The 11,795-nt window shown below is 64.3% G+C and overlaps 1 protein-coding gene across 2 annotated transcripts; it reads right to left on the reverse strand.

Annotated features, from left to right (window-relative positions):
• Positions 1–515: 515 nt before the first annotated feature.
• Positions 516–11,770, reverse strand: ZBTB47 (zinc finger and BTB domain containing 47). Of its 2 annotated transcripts, none has more exons than XM_025870758.2 (6): positions 11,573–11,770; positions 6,336–7,895; positions 4,603–4,750; positions 3,320–3,435; positions 2,601–2,745; positions 516–2,388 (listed from the first exon to the last, which is right to left on the reverse strand). In XM_025870758.2, exons 1-6 carry the CDS (start codon positions 11,573–11,575, stop codon positions 2,027–2,029), a joined length of 2,334 nt encoding a protein of 777 aa, XP_025726543.2. In that variant the 5' UTR covers positions 11,576–11,770; the 3' UTR covers positions 516–2,026. The 2 variants fall into 2 exon arrangements, with proteins under 2 accessions (XP_025726543.2, XP_073757419.1); XM_073901318.1 differs by having other exon boundaries at positions 519–2,388; positions 6,336–8,156; positions 11,573–11,769.
• Between the last annotated feature and the right edge of the window lie 25 nt (positions 11,771–11,795).

Below are 11,795 nucleotides of genomic sequence, written 5' to 3' on the forward strand. Positions count from 1 at the left end.
GAAATAGCAAGGAAGAAGAGGAAACAGAGAGTGGGGGGGGGGGGGGCCCTGAGGACGTCATGGAAGCCCAGACCAAGGGGTATAGGAGAGGGAGCTAGAGTAAAGCAGGAGTCTAGAATCCCCAGCCTTGGGGTAAGGGAGCTGCAGAACTGGGAGCCAGACAGGGAGCTTTCCTCTCTCAGTGAGGGGCCCACCTTCTCTCTCCAAAGGACAGCAGGGCCATTCTGAGGGTGTGTCTGGAGGCTCTGACTCCGCACTACTCCTGCTGCAGCCCCAAATGCAACCAGGCCAGGGTACTGCCCCCCTCTGCGCCCAGAGAACTATCAGGGCTGTGTAGCTTGGATTATAAATCCTCAAAATCACTCGGGCTTCTTGGACCTGCCCACATCTGTACAGAATAAAGTGCTTCGTTTATTGATGATTAAAATGTCCCCAGCCCCCACCCAGCGCCATGGGCCTCACAAGGAGGTCAGAGGGGTCCCGACCCCCTCAGCCCTTGGGCTGATGGGGCCCAGTCCCCCCACCCCCCCCCACCCCGTCCCCTGCCGCTGTCCCCCTTGGGCTTAGGCCTCTTCCCACTCCAGCCATGCTTGGGAAGGTGGTGGTGTGGGGGTAGTCATGGGGGTTTAAGGTGCAGAGTATAACAAACAAAACTGTATAAACACAAAAGGAAAGAGCTTAACTAGGAAACACGTAGCTTATGGAACCTTCCTCCCCATTTTCAAGGCAGGAATAAAGACGTTAAATGACAACAAAAAAAGGATGTCCCTATTAGTGCCGGCCTCATGGGGGCAAGCATTGGGCACAGGCGGGGGCTCCCCCAGAGCCCCCGCCCCCCACCCTGTGGGCTCCTCTCACCAACAACGCTACGGGCGCCCCGCCCATGGTGCAGAGGCCCAGGAAGGACAGGGATGCTGGACGCCGGCCTGGGGTGGGTTGTGGCCAGGTCCAGGAAGAGGAGGAAGCCTCTGCCTTCAGAGCAGGGATGGAGACAGACACACACACACATCTCCGCTGGTGTGGGAGAGACGACCAGGGCAGCTGGTGAGGACCCGGGTGCTCTGTGAACAGCCGCCCTGCCCCCTGCCCCCGATAGCACCTTGAAACCTTAAAACATTGCCTCCTTCGCAGGGCCTGCCCTTGGGGTTCACCCAGCTGCAGGGACTCTTTGTAGCCCTTGGGATCTGGTGCTGCGGGAGCCAGCCCGTCTGCCCACCCAGGGCCTAGCCCCCAGCCCCCTGAGACCCAGCGGCTTCTGGGGATGTCCTCTCCTGGACTCAGGGACCTCGATGCAGCCTGGTACAGCTCAGGGATCCCTGTGCCTGCCGGCAGGGTGGTAGCTGAGAGAGCAAATGCCTGGGGTCCAGCCCCTGCCTCCCCCACTGCACACAGTGCAAAGCTGGGTTTGCAGCCTTCACACTTCACCACTCCCCCCCCCCACAACACGCTCATGGGCATCCACAGTCAAGCCCCTGCCTCGGTGTCCACAGCCCTCAGATGGGATCCACGACTCCTTCCAGGGAGGCTGACACCCCAACTTTTCCCCCAAGCCTCCAGGATGAGGGGCAAGTTAGGGGGCACAGGGGAGGCAGAGATGAGCCACTGAGGCTGACCCAGGCTTGCCTGGCCAGCCTCCTCCAGCTCAGGCCTCAGCAGAGTGACCAGTCACACCTGCTCCCCAGCCCCTCCCTCCCTGCTGTACCTGCCGCCTCCAGCACACCCCTCACCTGGAGGGGGTGCTGCAAATAGTTTCCTCTCTTTTCTTTTTCCTTCACCTCCAAAAAAAAAAAAAAAAAAAAGCAAAGGCTTCAAGGAGTCACTGAGAAGGGGGGCACTTGGGAGTGAGGTGTCCTCCACCCGCACGGGGGCCAGCAGCCCGCACACCCCCAGGGTCAGGGGCCTCAAGCAGCACAGGTCCAGCCCCGTCTGGGGGGGAGGGGGGCGCGGCGGTGCCAGGCCGGTGTCACTGCCCCCCCCCAGGAGGGGAGGGCCGGGGTGGGGGTGCGGGGGTCCCTCGCAGAGGCAGTCAGTTGTTGGCACTCATCCTCCCGCCGGAAGTGGCAGTGGTAGAGAAGAGTGGCGGTGGGGGCGGCAGGTGGGGTGGGGGCGGCAGGGTCTGGGGCAGCCCCGGGAGCAGGGGCAGCGTGTGAGCCGGGGGCTGGGCCGGGGACAGGCCTGGGCCCGAAGCGGGGCCATCGCTGGCCAGGGGGTGACTGACGCGGAAGCATTTCTCCTTGTGGGCTTTGAGCATGTTGGAGAAGCGGAAGCGCTGGCCGCAGACGTCGCAGGGGTACGGCTTCTCGCCCGTGTGTGTGCGCCGGTGCCGCTTCATGTTGGGTCGGCTGGTGAAGCTCTTGCCGCAGATCTCACAGATGTACGGCTTCTCCCCTGGGCGTTGGCACGGGCAGGGGGGCGTCACCGAGAAGTCAGCGCACCCCGGCACCCGCGGGGCCTCCCTAACCCGGGGAGAGGCGCGGAGGATGGCGCTGAGCCCCAGAGAAGGGTGAACTGAGGCCATCACAGGCAGGCCTCCGGGGCAGGGCCGAGGAGGGGTCCCCAGCCTGCACCACGTCCCCGCCCGCCCCCGGAGGCGGCCGTACCTGTGTGGGTCTTCATGTGCTCATCGAAGTACTGCTTCATGTTGAAGTCCTTGCCGCACCACTGGCACATGAACTGCTTGTGGCCGATGTGGATGCTCATGTGGGACCGCAGCTGGTACTTGTACTGGAAGCGCTCATTGCAGTTCTGAGGAGGGGGCGGAGGGTGAGGCGGGGGGGGGGGGGGGAGGGGGGGGGACAGGGACAGGGAGGCACGGGGAGGGGCTCCTGGGGCAGGCAGCACACTGGCAGAGAAGGGGCCAAGGGTGGGCTCGGCCCAGGTGGCGGTGGAAGGCAGGAGGTGGGAAAAGGCCCCAGAATGGAGGGAGTCCTCATGCGTCAAGCCGAGGGCCCCCCATCCTTCCTATTTGTTGGAACGCACCCCTCCCCCCCATCGCGGCCTGCAGCTCTATCCCAGCTCTGCCTGAGATGTGCCTCTCTCCACCTCTCCAGAAGGCCTGCCCCCTGCCTGGTTGCAGCCCAAGGAGACCGCCCACCCTGAATGCGTGGTGGCTGGGTTAGGGTGGGGTGGTGGGGGGGGGGGGTGGAGGGCAGGCGGCCAGGTCAGGACATGGGAGGCGGGAGCCACAGACATCAGGGGGCCACCCCTCTTTGTGAATCCTGGACTCCACTGCCCCCTGAAGCAGCTGCTGCTCTCCACCGCCCCCACCCCCGTGGCTTGTCCGGGGTGGCCCCTGGGGCAGGTGGACAAAGGGACTCACCTCACATCGGAAGGGCTTCTCCCCAGAGTGCTGCAGCGAATGCACCTTGAGAGACATGCTTCTTTTGAAGGACTTCCCACAGGTCTCACAAGTGAAGGGCATGTCCTTGGTGTGGGCTGCGGGGCAGGCCATTATGTCTCAGGGGGACCATCATGGCTGCTCCTGGGGGATCCCTGCCTGACCACATCCCATGCTGGGCCTCCTGGGAGGGCCCCCCCCCCAGCTTCATAGTCTGCCTCAGGGGCTCCATCTAGGACCTGGGACTGACTTCCAGGCAAGGACCCCAAGTGGGACTGGCTTTGGCTCAAACCCTGACCCCACCACTGGCTCTCTGCACTACCTCTGTGCACCTCAGCGTGTCCTTCTACAGAGAGAGGCCAGAAGTGGTACTGAGCCTCAAAGGTGGGCTTTACAGGGGATGACACTGGGCAGTCCAGAGGGAATTGGCTGTGCTCCCCCCAAAACCACGGACAGGTGAGGACTAACAAACTCTTCAAGGAAGATCTGCGAGGAAGCAAGTAGAGCCAGAGAGTCCCCCTTACAGCTCAGAGCTGGGGAAGCCGAGCCCAGGAAGACCACCAGTCCTGGGCTACCCAGCATGCTCCTGGCCTGGACCTCCACCCCAGGGTCCCAGCTCCCAGGTGGCTGGAGAAAGGGGTAAGGCCCGGCAGGGAGCCACACCTCCCTTGAGCTCCAGACCCCAAACAGGCAAAGAAAGGAGGGCCACCTGAACACCAGACTCCCAGCCCGGCCCTCCTAGAGGAGAGGGACAGCCATGCCCAAGGCAGAGGAGGAGCCCAGCACACATTTGTGGCGGGGGGGTCCTCTGAGACATTCAGAGGAGCTTGAAGGCCTGTAAGGGCCAGAAGGTGAGAAAAAATTAGAGGCACAGCTGTCCTCAAACTGAGACAGGGCCTGTGTCAGCCCATAGAGCATTTTGTGTAATTTAGGAAAGGGTACTTCTTTCCCTGGTGGCCACAACCCCATGCTGAGATGCACAGTATGGTGAGCAGTGTGCCAGCTGGATTCTGGTCCTCACCTGCCATCTTGTTCAAGAGCCCTTGTGCAATGCCCCACCTGCCCAACCGTACCTGGTAGCCCCGACCTCTGAGCCTCTCCAGGTCACAGCTGCCGCCACTGCAAACCAGCCTGCCCAGGATTCCCAGTTGAGAGGGGCCTTCTCACGCCTTCACACTGCCCTGGGATGGGAAGTCCTGCCCAGCACAACCAGGAGCTGGCCTATCTCTGACCTCAGGCCCCACCCCCTCCTGGCCCAGACTCACCAACCATGTGCTTGCGCACGTGGGCCATGGTGTAGAACTTCTTCTCACAGATCTCACATGAGAACTTCTTCTCTGCATAGCCATGCACGATCTTGTTGTGCTCGTGGAGGGACCAGAGCTTCTTAAAAGCTTTGCCACAGGTCACACACTGCAGGGCAAGAGGACTTTAGGCCCTGGGTCCTGAGTCAGGACCATGTGCCCTGGGACAATCTGCCCCTTGCTGGACCTCAGTTGCTCTACCTGGACTGCGCTGGAGGGAGAGCCCTCAATGTCCAGCGACCCACCAAATCTGCCGTTCTGGGAGTTGGGGATGGTCACTCCCTAAACACATGCCCACCTACCCAGAGCTGCAGCCTGGGGCCCTCCCTCATCCTTGAACTCAACTTGGGTCAGGGGCCACCTCTACCAGGAAGCCCCGGCTCCATGCCCATTTCAACAAGGCACCTGTCTACAGAGGGGAGACACACACCCAGCTGAAGGGCCACAGCATGTGAGGAGGCTGTACACAGTGCACGGAGAAGCCCTTCTCAGATCACACGTCCGGCCTCCCCCCTGCTGGGACCCATGCCCTGACACCCTGGAGATCCCCAAGGAGAGACGAGCCAAAGTGCTGGCTGGGGTGGGGGGGGAGGCGGGGCGACTGCAGGAGGTCCTGGGTCCCATGAGGAAATGGAGGGTGGTGGGAACCCCGGGGGCCGTGCTCCCCTGCTGCTCCTGTCCTCCCCAGCCCTGCGGGAGACACTTCCGGAGGGCTGGAGTCGGTCAGGGCTTGGGCAAAAAACGGGTCAGGGTGCCCAGGCCAGAAGAGGTACATGCATCCTTCCCCTTCAGAAGGAAGGGTCAGGTGTGTGCAGGTTGGAGAGGCAAAGGGCAGCCCAGTGGGCAGGCAAGTGGGAACAGGTGCAGGAGGGTGGGGCAGGAGACCCGGCAATCCCCCAGGTAACACTTGCTCCACAGGGCACTGCAATTAGCAATTAGCTCAGGCAATTAGCACCCGCCTACCTGCTGCCCCCACAACCCCCTCCGGGCCAGCAAAGATAAAAAGCCGCCTGGCGGGCCCTGCGCTGCCCGCACCCTCAGAGGCCGGGTTGGCACACACTCAGGCTGAGCCGAGGCCTGGCAGCCGGCCCAGCTCCCCTGCTTGGCCCCGGCAGCCCCTGCTCTCCCCAAATTTCTCATCCAATCCCTCTTCCCAGGCCCAGGCCAGCTGGCATCTCCAAAGAGCTGAGAGCAGGGGCTTCCTCCTCCGGGCCACCCCTTGCTCTCTTCAGCCTTTGTGCAAGTGCCAATGGCGCCCCCTCTGGGCAAACCCTGCCCCACCTCGTCTGTGCTTCTGTGCGGTGCATGATCTCTGAAACTATACACGGTGGCCCTGTTGGCCTTCCAGCAGCCCTAGGATTGACTAAAACACGGGCTCAGCCCTCAGAGCTGGCTCAAGTACTCAGACAACTCCCTCCTCTCATCCTCCCCTTCGCCCCTCTGGCCAAGGGTACTGTTTGTTCCTGTCCCATCTGCACGTGTCTCCATGTGCCAAAGCCCAGGTCTACCTGCCTCCTCCAGGAAGCCCTCCTTGACGTTATCCCCTGAGCTTGGACCACCCCGGGCCCGCGTTGGCCCCAGGAGCCGGCAGTCTGTCTGGGCGACGCAGGCAGCAGGACCCTGGGGGCGCGGCCTGGGTGGCCATTCTGGGGGTCCCCCTGCCCCGCCCCGCCCGAGGAGCCCCCGAGGCCCACCTGGATGTTGCGCTCGCAGTCTGTCTGCCGGTGCAGTAGCAGCTCGCTCTCCAGCAGGAAGCGCTTGCCGCACTGGTCGCAGATCTGCATGCGGCTGTGGGTCACGTTCATGTGCTTCTCCAGGTACCAGCGGTTGTTGAAGACGCGAGGGCACTTCTGGCACGGGTGGTGCTGCTTCTCTTCCAGCTTCACCTTGGCCCCCAGCCCGTCAGTGGCCTGTGGCCCTCGGGCCGCTGCAGAGGCTCCCCCCGGAGCGGGTTTGGGCCGCTTCCCGCCCCGCGGCCTGGCCTCCTCAGGCTCAGGGGGGCCTCGGCGTCGGGCGTTCTCTCGAGACCGTGTGGCCATGCGACTGTGGGGCGGGGGCTCTGCCCTGCTGCCCCGCCGCCCCGCCGGCCCCTGCCGGCTCCCCGCCTCCCCCCCCTCTTCTTCCTCTTCCTCCTCCTCTGAGCTCTCTTGATCCTGCTCACTGTGCCCTTCCTCTTCCTCCTCCTCTTCCTCCTCCTGCTCGCTGTGCCCTTCCTCCTCCTCGTCTTCCTCCTCTCCCTGACTGCCACCCTCCTCCTCCTCCTCCTCCCCTCCGCTGCCGCCACCCTCTTCTTCCTCCTCCTCTTCCTCCTCGTCCTCCTCCTCCTCCTCCTCGTCCTCGGCCTCCGAGTGTCTCTGCAGCCCGTCCTCCCGGCCCAGCACCACGGTGGCCGGGCCCGTAGTGGTGCCCGGCTTGCCCTCGGGCCCCGTGGACACGTGCAGAGTCTGGTTGTTGAGGTTCACCTCCACGATGATCTGGGACTGCTCCCGGCGGCTGTAGGTGCCAGAACCCCTCAGCTCTTCCTCCAGCCCCTCCCCACCCTCCAGCTTGCAGAGGCTGCCGGGGGGCCCGCCGGCCTCTTCCACGCCACCCTCCTTCTCCTCCTTGAAGAAGGGCTGAGCTGGCCCGATGGCGGCGGGCGCCGCGCCCCCCGCGGTCCCTGCCCCGTCCTCAACACGCACAGAGTAGGGGTCGGGGCCCTCGCGGGCATAGATCTTCGGCAGGCCCGGGGCGTCCGCCTCCTGCTTGATGTCGCAGTAGTAGGGTGGTGCGGCCGGGGTGCAGCCGGCGGCCGGCTGGGCCAGGGCCACAGCGCTGGGGCCGGGGGGGCCTAGGGAGCGGGCGTCCAGCAGCTCCTGGCAGGACGCGGCGATGTCGGCCATCTGCAGCAACGAGGCGGCACTGAGCACCTCGTGGACGTTGGCCGCGTTGACCAGCAGCTTGGAGGTGTAGATGAAGTTGAGGATCTGCTGCAGGCCGCCGGGGGCCAGCGCCTCTAGGGACAGCTCCACGCGCTGCAGCTGCTTGTTCTGTGTGAAGAGCGAGTGGAAGAACTGGCTGTAGGCGGCCAGCACGCCCTTGTGCGCCGGGAAGACGCTGCGCTGGGGCACCAGCACCAGGTCCACGTCGCAGAGGTCAGGCTGGAAGAGGCGCTGCTCGTTCAGGCGGCCCATCAAGCAGGCGAAGTGCAGGGCCACGTCCTCCACCAGCGAGAACTCGGCCGCCGGTGAGTCTGTTGTCTTCTCAACCAGCAACTGCGGGGCGGAGGGCACAGGTCAGGTCAAGGCCAGCAACCCGGGCAGCGCCCCACCGTGTGGGAGGCAGCCTGCCCGTCCCTGCTGGCTCCGCGTTCTGGGAAAGGAGCCGAAGCTCGAGCCAGGACGCAGGGGAACCAGGACTCGGGCCCGAGCCGGCCGCGCCTCAGAGCTCAGACTCCAATCACCACCGGCTGCTCCTGGGTGAGTCGGTTAACTTTCCTGGGCCTCCAGCGCTTCCCTGTGAGACAGGAAGTCGTCCTGGGCAGGGAAGGGGAAGAGAAGGAAAGAGGAAGGAACAGGGACTAGGGTCACCAGCATCCAGGAGTGTGTGGGCCTTAGGGGCTTCCTGGGATGAGGGGCTTTCTGTGCCAACACTGGGCCGATCCGGGCGACCTGGGGCGAGGTGGCCACCCCAGATGCGAGCATTCCTTCAGCATTTCCTGAGCTCCACGGATTCTCTCCCTCACACTCACTCACACGTACAAATAAAACCACGCCTGCCCAACCCCAGGCCCCTCAAGAATGAAAGTCAGGCTCGCTAGCTCACTGCTCGACCTCGGGCTGCTACTGCACCCCTGGGGGTAGTACCTAGGAAACCCCTAGCCTCACCAGCAGTGGGCCTCAAGGCCTGGGCCTGAGGCTTTGCAGGGGTAGAAATTCTTGGGAAGAAATCCAGGCCCAGGCCTTGGTCCTCCTGCCCTGCTGGAGGAGGCTGGGGGGATCTAGCCAGCCCCTTCCTACTGGGCCAGGCAGCTGCCCATGGCCTCGGGCCTGGCCGCCAGCCGCTCCCCCCTCACACAGGGGTTCTGTGGGGGTAGAAGGACAAAACTGTGTTTTCGGTCCATCATGCTTAGAGACAGGAGGCCCCCAAGGACCGTCCTAGATTCTCTTCCCTCTAAGCCCCCAAACCCCAGGTCACGTGTGGTCCAGGCCCAGAGGCTCTGCCCCCCCATCTTGGAAGCCACACTACCTGGGGCCTTTGGAGCCCCCGAGAGGCCCTCAAAGTCTGATGGGTCAGATTATCAGGCCCTTGAGCCACATCTGGCACCTGTGAATTGTCCAGAATAAGGTCTGGCTTAATCATTCTGGCCCCTCCACAGCAGCTTTCCCAAAAGGTGGACGGCACCGAGAGGCAGGCTGCCCACTCCCTTGCCTGGGTCTGGGGCACAGATGTTCAGTTAATATCTATCGACCGCCTGCCTGGCTGGACCAACCCCGCAGGTTCCAGTTTCTGGCTGTCCTCAGGCCCTGTCGAGCTGGGTCAGAGCCTCCTATATTTGAGGGGTACCTTGCCCCACTGCCACAAAGCCATCAGCTCTTCTCCCCCAAGCACCTCCCTGCAAGCCCGGGATGAAACCCCAGTTCTGTCCATCCACAGTCCACCCCAACCCTCCATGCTAGTCATTCCACTGCCGGGGCAGCAGTAGGTGGGCCCAGACTGGGCTGGGGTGGGGTGGGTAGTGGTATCTATGTTCAACTTCTCAGTCACCTGAATGAGAATCAGCCCTGGGCCTCAGGATGAACCTCGAGGAGCCACAGGGACAACCTGCTTCCAGATCTGCCCCTGTGCACCCCGCCCCCCCCCCCCCCCCGCATACCCAGCTACTCAGGGGGGCAGCGCCCACCCGATGCTCTCTCTGGTCCCAGGCTGGCCAGACTCTTGACCATGGACGCCATCTTCCTTGAGTTCTCCCACGCCTCCTTCCCCTCAGCCAAGAAGCCAACCATCTGCCCCCTCTGTCTCAGAGCTGCTGGCCTGTCCAGGCCTGGCCAATCTAACAGGGATATGGTGCCAAGTCCCTCCCATCTCCCTCCTCTGACTCATTCTGATTCATCTTCTGGGACCAAACTCTATGGCACAGATGGGGAAACCGAGGCTCGGAACGGGAGGGTCGCACAGTGGGCAGGAGCAGAGCCCCTGGACTCCCAGCTCTGCTAAGGCCACCCCTTCCCTGCTGGACTGGACTGGACACCACTCCCCACGGATGGATTTCTTGGCTCTCAATGCCTTACAAAGCAGGAAGAGGCATCTGGGGAACCTCTGACTCAGGGGACCTGCTGTGCTTGCCCGGAACCCCACCTTTACCCCCTGCCACCTGCAGCCTCCTCCCCTGAGCTACTGCCACCTGCAGGTCAGTGAGGGGGCAGGCTGCAACTTAGGTTGTGACAGGGCCCCTAAGGGCCACCAGGGGCCAGAACAGTGGCAGAAGGGGCTTGGATAAGGGCTCGTTAAAGCCAGGCCTGTTGAGGGGAGCACATCCAAGGCCACAGGTCCCCCAGTCCACTCTGCTCTCCCCTCACAGAGTGCCCTCCAGTTCCTACCTGGCACTGGAAAAAAGGGCAGTGCCTGACCTTCCCCTGTGCAGATCTGGTCCCAGGGCCCTCTGGCCTCAGCAGGGAAGGAGGGGTTAGCCTGGAGGATACTGGTGCCCCAAAGACTCCGTTCCCACGGCAGTAAGCCCCAAGCCAGGGCCACCCTGCACCCTGGAGGGGCCCAAGAGTCTCTGCCAGGCACCCTGGCTGGACTTCCTTGACAGGGCACACCCATACTGCCAGAGTCCATAACCCGTCAACTACCTCAGCATGGCTCAGCCACCCCTCTGCCTGGCAACCCCCATGCAAGGCCCACCAGCTGCACCAGCCCCCCTCCCCAGCCAGATGTGCCAGTTCCCTGAAACTGCACCCATCCCTCCCTATCGGCTAGGCCAGCTGCAGCCATACACCCCACCCTCAAGTCCTGGCCAGGTCAGCCTATCTAAGATGCAAGACCAGGGGAGTGGTTGGGCACTCCCGTTGCCAGGGGGTTTCAAGCCCTCAAACTCTACCTGAAAGCCACATTGGGGGTGCGAGTGGGGTGGGGGGGAGGCCAGGTGCCAGGGACACCTGCCGAGACTGCTCCCCAGGGCCAGAGCCTTCTGCATTGGAGGGGTACCCGGTCTCCATGCCATGAAGCCACCGGCTCCCTAGCCTGTCCCAGGGCCTCCCTGGAGGCCCTGGGATGAAATGTGGGCATGCATCTGCACCCCCCCCCCAAACGCCCACGCCAAATCCTCACTGCCGGGCAGCCGGGGGTGGGGCCCACACTGAGCAAGGGGACACAGGTTGATGACTTCCAGGCGCCTCCTTTTAGAGAGGTGGTGTCTGTACCAGCCTCTTCTGCACTCATTGCCCCACTCCTTTCCCAAGACACAGGCCCAGAGAGGGCAGAGGACTGGCCCAAGGTCACACAGTAGTTTGAACCCGAGCTGCGGACGTCCCGCCCCAACACACCCCGCTTGGCCCAGTCGCCCCAAATCCCCAGGCAGGGCGGCTCCTGCGCCCACGTGGCCCAAGGCCCAGGCGGGAATCCGACCTCCCCCCTCCCCCCCATCACCCAGTCCGAGGGCGGCGCCGTCCCAGGCTCAAAGAAGCGCCCCCCTCCGCCGGTGCCTAGCAAGACCTCAGCCTCTCGCGCCCGGGCCCCCACCCCAGGAATTTAACCCCCTCCCCGCCGAGGGCCGCGCCACAGCGCCGCATTCCGGGCCCGCGGGGACCCGGGAGAAGGGGCCGGGGAGACCCGGCGAGGGAGAAGATCCCTCCAACTCCTCCACCCGGAGCCGGAGGGCCGTGCGCTCGGGAGGGCAGAGCGGGCAGGTGGGCGGATAAGCGGGGGGACAGGCAGGGCCTTTGCGTACCATGGTGCCGTGGCGCTGGGGGCTCACAGGGCCCCGCGGGATCGCGCTGCCCCGGGCGGCCGGGCCGGGGCCGCTCCATGAAGCGCCGCGCTGGGGGCCGCCCCCGCGCAGGGCCCCACGACCATGGCCCCCGGGGGCGCGGCCGGGCGGGCGGAGGCGCAGGGCCGCGGCGAGTCCAGCCGCCGAGCAGCTGCGGCCCCAGAGCCTCGGGCGCGGCGGGCGG

The sequence above is a fragment of the Callorhinus ursinus genome, unplaced genomic scaffold, assembly GCF_003265705.2.
Source record: "Callorhinus ursinus isolate GAN/ISIS: 27379988/994484 unplaced genomic scaffold, GSC_fseal_2.0 scaffold1, whole genome shotgun sequence".
Taxonomy (NCBI): Eukaryota; Metazoa; Chordata; class Mammalia; order Carnivora; family Otariidae; genus Callorhinus; species Callorhinus ursinus.